At 47.2% G+C, this 13,492-nt stretch overlaps 1 protein-coding gene across 4 annotated transcripts in view; it reads right to left on the bottom strand.

Annotated features, from left to right (window-relative positions):
* The window catches only part of CS (citrate synthase), a 46,502-nt gene that overhangs the window by 27,069 nt on the left and 5,941 nt on the right, over nucleotides 1-13,492 (bottom strand). Inside the window, exons 1-2 of one of the 4 annotated variants that reach the window (XM_025401627.1) lie at nucleotides 3,576-3,807; nucleotides 2,031-2,112 (exon numbers count right to left, since the gene is read on the bottom strand). Coding sequence is in view for 1 of the 4 variants with exons in the window: in XM_025401624.1 (XP_025257409.1) it covers nucleotides 3,576-3,636 (61 nt within the window). In the remaining 3 variants the exon portion in view is untranslated. Of the gene's footprint in view, nucleotides 1-2,030; nucleotides 2,113-3,575; nucleotides 3,808-13,492 lie in introns of those variants that run through there. The other 3 variants (XM_025401624.1, XM_025401625.1, XM_025401626.1) reach the window with 3 other exon arrangements.

The raw sequence follows: 13,492 nt of genomic DNA on the forward strand, positions 1-13,492 counted from the left end.
AGATACGAGCCCTTGCCTTTAAAAAATTTGGGTTTTAAAACCTAACTAAATATTTTGCAGGACAAAACCAACTCGGTTTTGTTGAACCCAATTTCTGAGTAGGACTTATACAGGTGATGCTGTACGGTGGTGTAAGTCCAACGTAAAGAAACCATTGGTTCGGCCGGGCGCGGTGGCTCAAGCCTGTAATCCCAGCACTTTGGGAGGCCGAGACGGGCGGATCACGAGGTCAGGAGATCGAGACCATCCTGGCTAACACGGTGAAACCCCATCTCTACTAAAAAGTACAAAAAACTAGCCGGGCGAGGTGGCGAGCGCCTGTAGTCCCAGCTACTCGGGAGGCTGAGCCAGGAGAATGGCGTAAACCCGGGAGGCGGAGCTTGCAGTGAGCCGAGATCGCGCCACTGCACTCCAGCCTGGGTGACAGAGCGAGACTCCGTCTCAAGAAAAAAAAAAAAAAAAAAGAAACCATTGGTTCCTTTGCATTTAAGTGTCTTGAAAAAGTCTAGAAGTAATCTAGAAACATCTTTGAATTGATTTATTCAGTTTCAAACATACTAGCTTGGAGAAGCAATTTTCAGTGGCTCAAGAGACAGTTCCCTTTAGCTAGGGTTGGTTAAGCATGTTGACCTCAAAAGTCCAGAAGTGAACTGTAGCCCTACTTCAATTCCTAGCCCAAATCCAAACCCAGATCATCTGTGAAAAGACATTTTTGATGTCACAAAACTGAGTCACCCACAGATAATACTAAGGCCATTGCTTAGCATTAATTCATTTGGATAAACAAGAAGTCAAATAATCTCAAAGCTCTCTGAGTTAGCTTCTCTAACTCAGGTGTTTTAAATTATGTGACATTTAAATTATGTGACAGTGAGAGTAGAACAATAGAACAATGACTAATTCACACTTTGTCTCCTAGTAAGGTTAAAAAAATTCTCCAGTCTGGCCAATATGGTGAATTCCCATCTCTACCAAATATACAAAAAATTAGCTGGGCGTGGTGGTGCACACCTGCTAACCCCAGCTACTCAGGAGGCTGAGTCACGAGAATTGCTTAAGCCTGGGAGGCAGAGGTTACAGCGAGAAGAGATTACTCCACTGCACTCCAGCCTGACAGAGTGAGACTCTGTCTCAAAAAAAAAAAAAAAATTTTCTTCTCATAAAAGTAAAACTACACCTGACGCTGACACTCAAAGTGGTAAGAGTCAGTTCTCACTGGTGAGAAATTACTGCCTCCCAAAGTCTACCTTATTAGCAAAAGTAAAATTACCAATTATGACTACCATTATCCACAGGCTAATCTAGAAAGCACAGGCAGGTGCCAGCAATGCTGACAAGCCAACAAGCTTCTTGGTATCCTGGTCATATTGCTTATTTCTCAGGAGATTTCCAGTCCTGAGTGTACTGGGCTTTGCTACCCTTTTTGTTTTTTCTCCTTGAGACGGAGTTTTGCTCTTGTTGCCCAGGCTGGAGGGCAATGGCGTGATCTCGGCTCACCGCAACATCCGCTTCCCGGGTTTGAGTGATTCTCCTGCCTCAGCCTCCCAAGTAGCTGGGATTACAGGCATCCACCACCATGCCTGGCTAATTTTGCATTTTTCGTAGAGATGGGGTTTCTCCATGTTGGTCAGGCTGGCCTCGAATTCCCGACCTCAGGTGATCCACCCACCTCCACCTCCCAAAGTGCTGAGATTACAGGTGTGAGTCACTGCGCCTGTCCTACTTTTAAGGGTCAAAAGCCTTCTAATGGCTTTCAACTGATAGGTTACTAAGATCGCCAGGCCATCTCTAATAGGAAAATAATGGTACCATAATTACGTAGCTCTGTCACCCCAAAAGTGTTCTGAGCTTCCATATGGGCTTAAGGAGCAAAATAAATTCAATAGGTAAATCCTAAGACTTTTCACATTCACTGTAGGGTTAGACTCTCTGGTTTGGGTTAACAGGTCCAAAATGAGCTAATTATAGTGTCCCCCATTCTGCCAAAATGCTATCTAGAACTTGCTTCATTTCCCAAGAGGTTTCCTTACCCTTTCCCCAGCAGCAGGAGAAGCAACAGCCAAGTAAGACAAGCATCTCCCAAATGCTCAGCTAGTACTTGCCACTCGGTGCCTGGAAGAACCAAGGTAAATCTCACAAGTTACACTTTGTGCCAACCATGAAAAATAATGCCCAGCAGGCCAGGTGCAGTGGTTCACACCTGTAATCCCAGCACTTTGGGAGGCTGAGTCAGGAAGATCACTTGAGCTCAGGAGTTCAAGACCAGCCTGGGCAACATAAGGAGACACCGCCTCCACTAAAAAATAAAAAAAGATTAGCCGGGTGTGGCGGTGCACACCTGTGGTCCCAGCTACTCAGGAGGCTGAAGTGGGAGGATTGCTTGAGCCCAGGAGAGGCTCAAGCTGCAGGGAGCCTTGGTCACACCAGAAGACTCCAGCTTGAGTGACAGAGCAATATCCTGTCTCAAAAAAAAAAAAAAAAAAATTACATACAGCAAGCCAAAACCATCCTAAGGCTTTCCTTTCCTTTAGGTGCTATCAGCTTTAAATTATCCGCAGGAAAAACTGAGTTCTTTGCAGAAGTCAAGGTCACTTGTGGGACTGTCCCCTGCTTGGATTAGAGGGCTGGGACTCCCTCAGCACAGCAGTTTCTGTCTAAAAGGGCCAAGTTACCTAGAACTAAAAGTACTGGCGATTTGAAATTGAAGGCATCATTACCTGCAACAGTATTTCTATGGCCAATACCAAGTAAAGGACCCCAAAGAAGGAGAGAAAGTTCCTGGATAAAGTAGACTTAAGATCAACGGCAAAACCTGGGTAAGCAAGTAGTATGATGGTCATGTGACCTTGGCATTACTATCTCTTGCCGAGGATCTTCCTTTATTGGCCTGCAGTTTGGTGGAACCACCTTTCTGGTTCTTTCTCCAATCATATATGATAGTCATGCAGGAGGCTGTACAGAAATGCTCCACCTCACCCAAGCTCCTCCTATATAAAAAGTGCAAGAGTCCCAAGGACAAAGAGGAGGGCCTGAAGGACCCATTCTTATGCTCGGCGTGGTCACCGAAGGTTTAAATAATAGACTTGGAGAAATGGAAACAGGCAGTTCGGGAACTGACAATGCCCTTCCTATAAAGCAGAGGACGAAATTAGCCACTGCTCCAGAGTGAGCACATCTCTTCACTCCCGCTCCCTCCACCAAACTGAATGTAACTCCAGAGGAACACCACATCTCTTCTCTACCAGAGGTTCCTCTCTCAGCTCCTTCCTATTTCAGGGCCACGCATCCCCTCCCCTTTCATTTCAGACATGCGGAGTGACAGCAGGGTCGGCCGCCTCACGCGCTCTAGACTGCTGGCCGAGGGCGGGCGGCGTACACTTCACCCCCAGAAGACAGAAGGGAAGTGCGGCACATGGTCCCGGGAGCTTCACGCAGGGCTGGCGGCCAGCCAAGCGCAGGGCCCTTTAAGGCGCGCAGGGTGCGCACGGGTGTGGGAGGGAGACCCCGGCGCCGGAGGGCCTGCGGTCGCCTCAGCCCCACCCTGGGACGGCGTGCTCCCTCCCTTCGCTGCTCACCTTGGTTCCTAAGAGCCGGGCGGCCGCAGTGAGTAAAGCCATGGCGGGCGATCTCCGGGATCTGATGGGGAGGTAAGAAGGGGAGAGAGCTGCGGCAGGAACAGGAGCAGCCGCCGCTGCACCAGAGGCCGCGCCGACGGGTGGACAAGGTTGAAAGGAGGCGCCTGAGGGAAAGGGTAGACGAACCGGCGGCGGCGCCCAGCCCGGGGTCCTCAGCGAGGCCCCGCCCACTGGCCGGAACCCGAGCCCGCCCCTCTCAGGGGACTCTCCCTGGGCCCGGCCATTGGTCCGGTATGGAAGTGGGGCGGGACCTGAGCCCTTGACAGCAGTTGTGACGGGGAGGATTGGACCGCCCGGATTAGGGCTAATTAAGGGTGTATGGGTGGCGGGCGGGGGAATGCGGGTGGCCAAGTAGGTGCCTGAGAACTCAGTTAACTTCCCTCTTGGCTTTTCCCTTTGACCTTAACAAATTTGGGGTTATCTCTGAGGCGAATACTGAAGGAGACGCTCCAGGACTCGATCTTTGAAGGTCCTTGAAGCCAATTCCTTAATAAGCTATCATGGAAACTGATCATTGCCTGCTCCTCCTACCGCCTTGGCACGCTTTCTTGAGGAATGTCTTTGGTTAATGGCTTCATGGCCATGGAGGCGACATCATGTGGACAACAGGCTGTGATGCCAGAGTTAGTTGCTTGGTGGAGATCATTTGAGGTCAGCAGAGGCCACGACATTATAGATACTAACAGACCCCGATATGGGTAGAAAAGCAAAAGCAGGAGCCTGAATATCCAGTGCTTTGTGAGCTGTCAGTTCTATGTATAATGGCAGGAAATCCAAGTCTTAACAACTGCCCCCTTACTATGAAGGCTTACAAAGCCGGCCACAGTCTCTGGGTCATGGGCATTAGTCTCACTGCCACTCTGGTCACGTAACCCCACACAGCAGCCCACCCCACTTTAGACATACATTAGGAGCCGCAGACTAACCCCTCATCGAAGATCCCCTTTCCTCACATCATTCTCTAGGGCCTCTGGGTCACTTCCACTTGGCAACCTTTTTTTTTTTTGGAGACGAGTCTTGCTCTGTCGCCCAGGCTGGAGTGCAGTGGCGCGATCTTGGCTCACTGCAAGCTCCGCCCCCCGGGTTCACGCCATTCTCCTGCCTCAGCCTCCCGAGTAGCTGGGACTACAGGCGCCGGCCACCACACCCGGCTAATTTTTTGTACTTTTAGTAGAGACGGGGTTTCACCGTGTTAGCCAGGATGGTCTCGATCTCCTGACCTCGTGATGCACCCGCCTCAGCCTCCCAAAGTGCTGGAATTACATGCGTGAGCAACCGCACCCGGCCACCTGGCAATCTTCTATGCTCTCTCATCCTGTGCTCCCCAGAGACCATTACACGACCCTGAAGTGATATTCCGCACCACTTTCTAACTCCTCTGGGTAGACAAGGCTTCAGGACCTTTGTGCCTCCCCAAGCCTGTCGTAGTCATTGACCCAAGGGTAGAGGGGAACTGACCCAAGGACCAGGGCATCTTATCCACAAACCTCCAGCCCCAAGTGAACAACCTTTTTTTTTTGAGACAGAGTCTCGCTCTGCAGCCCAGGCTGGAATGCAGTGGTACTATCTCAGCTCACTGCAACCTCTGCCTCACGGGTTCAAGGATTTTCCTGCCTCAGCCTCCGGAGTAGCTGGGATTATAGGCACCCGCCACCATGCCCAACTAATTTTTGTATTCTTAGTAGAGACGGGGTTTTGCCATGTTGGTCAGGCTGGTCTCGAAATCCTGACCTCAGGTGATCCACCCACCTCGGGCTCCCAAAGTACTGGGATTACAGGCATGAGCCACTGCGCCCAGCTGTGAATAGCCCTTTTGTCTCACCACATAGCAGTAACAAGGATCAGAGGTCTCAGTATCCATCTAAGCCAGGTTTAGATAGATCTCCTTTACAAAGAACCGAGTTTCTAGTTTAGACTTGAAAAAAGAGAAAGAAAACCGCTATTTTCTCTTCTTAATTTTCTTTATACCCAGCTTCACACCTAACAACCAATGCTTTTCTGGCCTGGGGATCAGATAGTTAGGTCTCAGGAAAAAACTTTAGGCAATGCTCCAGAGGAGCACTGACCTCAGCTACCTCCCTGGTGACTTCAAAGCTTCACTGATCAATATTTGCTCCCAATTTAGCATCTCATAAAGGATTTCCACATAACTCTAGAATAGTCTGAACTGGTTCCTTTTCTCTGGTTAATTATCCACAGAGACTAACCAGCAGACACAGGACTGAACTTCAGTGCCCCAGGATGAGACTACCAAAGGGATAATTTTTGGAGGCCACAGGAGGTCTTGGAGCTTTAGTGATTGGGTGGGGAAGAGCAATGCCCTAATCCTCTCAACACTGGGTCCCAGAGCCCTAGTACCATGGGGACTTTATGGACTTGTTTTGAAGTTGTCCAGTCCTGACATCGACTGCTGTAAGGGCAATTGGAAAGCACAGGATCAAAGGGGCTAACTGGCATCTTCCAGGAGCTGGCCTAGATTCCTTCTCAACACTGATGGGACCTGGGGAGATGGAGAGAATGTTAAGGAAGAAAGATTGTCATGAATAAAACAGCCAAGTGAGCCCTAGGTTCAAGTATAACTAAGTGCTTGGGAACTTGAAGGGGCAAGGGAGAGAAGGCTGAGAATTCAGGTTGTTGTGACCTTGGGAGGGCCTCTTTAAAATGTAGGGATGCAATAGCACCCCCTGGTGGCAAAGGACAAGTGGGCTAATAAAACATAAATTTAAACCCTTAAACTACATGGGTAAACCAAACTCCTGTATTTAATAGATAATAGCTAAAACTTAAACTGGAGGATCCCTTACTATCTGCAGATACTATGTAAATGTGGAACATGCAGTATCTTTTTTTTTTTTTTTTGGAGATGGAGTCTCATTCTGTCGCCCAGGCTGGAGTGCAGTGGTGTGATCTTGGCTCACTGCAACTTCCACCTCCCGGGGGGCGCACGCCACCACACCTGGCTAATTTTTTTTTTTTTTTTTCTATTTTAGTAGAGATGGGGTTTCACCATGTTGCCCAGGCTGCTCTCCAAAGTGCTAGGATTACAGGCGTGAGCCACTGTGCCTGGCCTGGAATGTGCATTATCTTAATCTTCACAACAACTCTAAGTTTCATAGTTTATTTTAAAAAAATAAAAAGAAGAGAAAACCAAGACTTAGATGAAGTATCCTACCCAGTGTCATAGCTTGTAATTGGTATAGCTATAAATTCAGACCAAGGTCAGCATTACTAAGCTGTATTTCTTTTTCTTTTCTTTTCTTTTTTTTTTTTTTGAGATGGAGTTTCACTCTGTCACCCAGGCTGGAGTGCAGTGGCACAATCTCAGCTCTCAGCTCACTGCAACCTCTGCCTCCCTGGTTCAAGTGATTCTCCTGCCTCAGCCTCCTGAGTAGCTGGGATTACAGGTGCGTGCCACCACGTTCAGCTAATTTTTGTATTTTTAGTAGAGACGAGGTTTCACCATGTTGGCCAGGTTGGTCACAGCACCTGGCCCTAAGCTGTATTTCTTCCATGATGATTGTGATTTTTTTTTTTTTTTTAGAGAAGGTCTTGCTCTGTAACCCAGGCTGGAATGCAGTGGCATGATCGTCGCTCACTGCTGCCCAACTTCCTGGCCTCAAGCAATCCTCTCACCTCACTCTCCAAAGCAGCTGGGACTACAGGCACTTACCACCACACCTGGCTAATTTTTAATTTTTCCTTTTTTTTTTTTTTTTTTTGTAGGGACAGGGTCTTGCTATGTTGCCCAGGCTGGTCTTGAACTCCTGGGCTCAACTGATCCTCCTTCCTTGGTCTCCCAAAGTGTTGGGATTACAAGCATGAGCCACCATATCTGGCAATTGTGAACTATCAGCTGTAACTGTCAGGGATTTTTAAGTCATTGTCAACTGTCTCCTGGAAACATCAACTCACTGTGTTGCTATATTTAAAGATATTTCGGCCGGGCACGGTGGCTCACGCCTGTAATCCCAGAACTTTGGGAGGCCAAGGCGGGTGGATCACAACGTCAGGAGATCGAGACCATCCTGACTAACACGGTGAAACCCCGTCTCTACTAAAAATACAAAAAATTAGCTGGGTGTGGTGGCGGGCGCCTGTAGTCCCAGCTACTCAGGAGGCTGAGGCAGGAGAATGGTGTGAACCCAGGAGGTGGAGCTTGCAGTGAGATGCGCTCCAGCCTGGGCAACAGAGCAAGACTCTGTCTCAAAAAAAAAAAAAAGATATTTAAGCCAAGCAAGGTGGAACGGGCCTGTAATTTCAGTTGCTAAAGAGGCTGAGGCAGGAGGATTGCTTGAGCCCAGGAGTTTGAGGCTATAGTGCCTAATGATCATGCCTGTGAATAGCCACTGTACTCCAGACTGGACAACATAGTGAGAGCTTGTCTTTAAAAAAATAAAGAAAAAAGATAAGGAACTATAGTCTTACTCATCTGTAAAGACTTTCACATCCATACATGAACTAGATAATAAATAGTGACTGACAGAATATATAAAGTTGGAGAGACAAACATTTAGCATTTGAAATGACCAGAAAGGGGGCTGGGTGTGGTTTCTCATGCCAGTAATCCCAGGAGTGGTAGTCTCAGCACTTTGGAAGGCCAAGGCAGAAGGATCACCTGAGACCAGGAATTCAAGACCACTCTGGGCAACAAGATGAAATTCCACCTCAACAAAAAATGTAAAAAGCCAGTTCAGGTGGTGTGCACCTATAGTCCCAGGTACTGGGACAGCTGAGGTTGGAGGATCAGTTGAGCTCAGGAGGTTGAGGCTACAGTGAGCCATGATCACTGCACTCCATGTACTCCATTCCAGCCTGGGCGACTGAGCAAGCTTGTCTCAAAACTACAGCCCAGGCGCGGTGGCTCACGCCTCTAATCCAGCATTTTGGAAGGCCGAGACAGGCGGATCACCTGAGGTCAGGAGTTTGAGACCAGCCTGGTCAACATGTTGAAACCCCGTTTCTACTAAAATTACAAAAATTAGGCCAGGCGCGGTGGCTCATGCCTGTAATCCCAGCACTTTGGGAGGCTGAGGTGGGCAAATCACCTGAGGTTGGGAGTTCAAGACCAGCCTTGACCAACATGGAGAAACCCCGTCTTTACTAAAAATACAAAATTAGCCGGGCGTGGTGGTGCATGCCTGTAATCCCAGCTACTTGGGAGGCTGAGGTAGGAGAATCGCATGAGCAGGGGAAGCAGAGGTTGCAGTGAGCTGAGATTGCATCACTGCACTCCAGCCTTGGCGACAGAGCGAGATTCCGTCTCAAACAACAGCAAAAACAAAAAATGACCAGAAAGGTAAAAGGGGTGTCTTATAAGGAATAGTCAGGAAAAATGGCTGAACAGAGGATATAATGCTTTTCCACTATAGATTACTAGAATCAGAGGGCATACATTCAAACTTGGAGACAGTTTTTCAAGCCATGTTTAAAAAGTACTACTTTATACAGCCACTTGGAGACTCCACTACATAGAATGAGGTATAACAGAAAGACCACTGGACTAGGGATTAGAGGATCATTGGGGTTGAAGTCTTGGCTCCTCGCTGACTAGCGAGACACTTAATCTCTCTGAGCTTAGTTTCTTCATCTATAAAATAGGAATAACATCTATTTCTTAGAGTTATAAAGATTAAAGCAGGCAAGGTGGCTCACATTTGTAATCCCGGCACTTTGGAAGGCCAAGAGGACCACTAGAGCCCAATAGTTTGAGACTGGCCTGGGCAAAACAGCAAGACCCTATCTCTACAAAACATTTTTTAAGTTAGTTGGGCCTGGTGACACGTGCCTGTAGTCCCAGCTACTCAGGAGGCTGAGGTGGGAGGATTGCTGGAGCCTGGGAAGTGGAGGTTGCAGTGAGCCATAATCTCACAACTGTACTCCAGCCTGGACAACAGAGCAAAACCCTGTCTCAAAAAAAAAAAAAAGAGTGTGTATGTGCTTGTTATACAAGTATTCAACATATATTATTTCCCTTCCCCATGCTGTTTATTCCTATTTATTTATGACAGTCTGGCTCTGTCACCCAGGCTGTGGAGTGCAGTGGCAAGATCTCAGCTCATGGCAACCTCCTGGGCCCAAGCCACCCTCCCACCTCAGCCTCCTGAGTGGCTGGGACTGCAGGTGTGCCCTGCCTGGTTAATTTTTGTATTTTTTGTAGAGATGGGGCTTCTCCATGTTGCCCAGGCTGGTCTCAAACTCCTAAGCTCAAGTGATCTGCTGCCTCAGCCTCTGAAACTGCTGGGATTACAGGCGTGAACCACTGCACCTGCCCCGTCCTATATTTAAAGGAATATTGTACCTATGAATCCTTTTTAAGTTAAAAAATTCTGTAAAACTTTTTTTTTTTTTGGCTAGGCAGTGGCTCATGCCTGTAATCCCAGCATTTCAGGAGGCCAAAGTGAGTGGATCATTTCAGATCAGGAGTTCAAGACCAGTGTGGCCAACATGGTGAAACCCCACCTCTACTAAAAATACAAAAATTAGCTGGGCATGGTGGTGGGCGCCTATAGTCCCAGTTACTTGGGAGGCTGAGGCAGGAGAATCACTTGAACCCGGGAGGTGGAGGTTGCAATGAGTCGAGATCATGCCACGTCACTTTTTTTGTTTCTTTTTTTTTGAGACAGGGTCTTGCTCTGTCACCCAGGCTGAAGTGCAGTGGCGAGATCATGACTCACTGCAATCTCGACCTCCCTAGCTCAAGCAGTCCTCCCACCTTAGCCTACTGAGTAGACAGGACTGCCTGCCACTATACCCAGCTAATTTTTTTGCGTAGACAGGGTCCTATGTTGCCCAGGGTGGTCTCAAACTCCTGGGCTCAAATGATCCTCCTGCCTCAGCCTCCCAAAGTGTTGGGATTATAGGTGTGAGCTGCTGCATCTGGCCTAAACTTTTTTTTGAGTCTCACTTTATTGCCCAGGCTGAAGTGCAGTGGCGCAATCTTCACTGCAACCTCTGCCTCCCTAGTAGCTGGGACTACGGGCGCATGGCACTACACCTGGCTAATTTTTGTGTTTTGGTAGAGATGGGTTTCTGGCATGTTGGCCAGGCTTGGTCTTGAACTCCTGGCCTCAACTGATCCGTCTGCCTCGGCCTCCCCAAGTGCTGGGATTACAGGCATGAGCCACTGCGCCCAGCCCTAAAACTTATTTCTAAAGGACTAAATTTTCACATAATGAACTTTCCTATTATATCTGTACCTCATTTAACACTGTCTTCGGAAGTGTTTATTAACATCTAACATTTTACTGATAAATTAAGAAGGCATCTGAAGCTTAATCAGATTTACAAGGTTAAGAGTATATGCTCTACCAAATACTGGGCTATAATAATTTATTATAATGAACCTCCAGAGGGTTCAGATAAATTCATGGATTCCTTGTGATATGAATTAAAACATGTGCAAAGCCGGGCATGGTGGTGCTTGCCTGTAATCCTAGAAATTCAGGAGGCCAAGGCAGGAAGATTGCTTGAAGCCAGGAGTTAGAGGCTGCAATGAGTTATGATCATGCCATTTCACTCCAGCCTGAGCAACAGAGCAAGACCCCTGTCTTGCTAAGATAATAATAATAATAATAATAATAATAAAATAAGAGGTTTGCAAAGTGTATCTTCCTGCCAGGCACGGTGACTCACGCCTGTAATCCCAACACTTTGGGAGGCTTAGGTGGGCGGATTACTTGAAGCCAAGAGTTTGAGACCAGCCTGGCCAACATGGTGAAACACCACTGTCTCTACAAAAAACTCAAAAATTAGCTAGGCATGATGGCACATGCCTGTAATCCCAGCTACTTAGGAGGCTGAGTCAGGAGAATCGCTTGAACCGGGAGGCGGAGGTTGCAGTAAGCCAAGATTGCACCACTGTACTTTAGTCTGGGCAACAGAGCGAGACTCTGCCTCAGGAAAAAATAAAAAAAATTTAAAAACCCACAAAGTGTATCCTTAATCAAGCCTAGAAGGTAACATCCACCCTTTCCTATATAGGACATACCCTTGTGTACCAATGACAACGTCTCTCCAGCTGGAGAGTTCTTAACAGCTGTACTTTGACAAACCAGTAAGGTGCATCACAAGTAACTTGTTACTGATTAACATTAAATGTATTTATTTAAAACTATGAATAATTTGTTTTCTAAATTAAAACTGTTTTAAGTTTCCAGAAGAGTACTCTCTTTATTGTATTTGAGACAGAGTCTCACTCTGTTGCCCAGGCTAGAGTGCAGTAGTGCAATCACAGCTCAGTGCAGCCTCAGCCTCCTGGGTTCGAGATCTTGCCACCTTGGCCTCCAGAGTCACTGGGACCACAGGTGCACACAATTATGCCGGCTAATTTTTGTATTTTTTGTAGAGATGGGGTCTCATTATATTGCCTAGGCCAGTCTCAAACTCCTGGACTCAAGCGATCCTCCCACCTTGGCCTCCCTAAGTGTTGGGATTATGGGCATGAGCCACCGCACTCGGCTTGAAGAGTACTCTCATTTATACTTCTGATAAGCTTTCTGATGGAAGAGAAAGGAATTTTTAGGCACGAAGCAGGAAATGGACAGAACCTTGGGTATACTTTCAGGGGCATGAAAAAATGTAATTATTACTTATATGTATCATAGAAGAAAAAAATAAGGTTTATAATAGTTGGTTTGGAAAACTAGAGAGAACACAGCATTTCTTATGGCTGATGGGAGAAGATGGAATTAACACCAGGTTGATATTAGTTGACAACAAATATCAGAGTGCTTGCTCTGTGCTCTAGTTAATGTGTCAGATTTCATAGAGATTTTTGGTACAAGAAAGCTTTGTGGAATATATGCGTTCTATGTGTCAGGCTTAGTGCAAGGTATTATTAGAAAAAAAAGACTTAAAATAGAAACTATAGCTATATTAGATCAGATTGACACTTGGAAAAGATAGCTTATAGACCCAGTTTTGCCATTAAATACAGAACTTCATGAAGTTCTGTGGCTTTTCTGGCCCTCAGCTTCTTCATCTATAAAATGGGCAGAGGTGAACCAGACAACCGCTAAGGTTCCTTTAGATTCTAAAATTTTTAAAACCTTTGAAATGTTTATTCAGGTCTTCTCTCCTTGAGGTGTTCCTGGGAGATATTCCATTTGAAACCCTGAGACAACCACACCTCAGGATCAGGGTATTTAAGAATTTTCCACTAGGCGCGGTGGCTCACACCTGTAATCCCAGCACTTGGGGAGGCTGAGGTGGGTGACCACGAGGTCAGGAGATCGAGACCATCCTGGCTAACATGGTGAAACCCCGCCTCTACTGAAAATACAAAAAAATTAGCTGGTGCGGGCCAGGCACGGTGGCTCAAGCCTGTAATCCCAGTACTTTGGGAGGCCAAGGCAGGTGGATCACAACATCAGGAGATTGAGACCATCCTGGCTAACACGGTGAAACCCCGTCTCTACTAAAAATACAAAAAATTGGCTGGATGTGGTGGTAGGTGCCTATAGTCCGAGCTACTCAGGAGGCTGAGGCAGGAGAATGGCGTGAACCCAGGAGGTGAAGCTTGCAGTGAGCCGAGATCACGCCACTGCACTCCAGCCTGGGCGACAGAGCGAGACTCGGTCTCACAAAAAAAAAAAATTAGCTGGTGCGGTGGCGGGTGCCTATAGTCCCAGCTACTCGGGAGGCTGAGTCAGGATAATGGTGTGAACCTGGGAGGTGGAGCTTGCAGTGAGCCGAGATTGCGCCACTGCATGCCAGCCTAGGCGATAGAGCAGGACTCTGTCTTAGAAAAAAAAAAAAAGGAAAAGAAAAAAAGAAGTTTCCAAAAGAAGGTATCTTTTAGGTTTTTCATCCCTATGCCCCAGTCTAGAATCTCTACACACAGAAGTGTGGACAGACTT

The sequence above is a fragment of the Theropithecus gelada genome, chromosome 11, assembly GCF_003255815.1.
Source record: "Theropithecus gelada isolate Dixy chromosome 11, Tgel_1.0, whole genome shotgun sequence".
NCBI classification, from domain to species: Eukaryota; Metazoa; Chordata; class Mammalia; order Primates; family Cercopithecidae; genus Theropithecus; species Theropithecus gelada.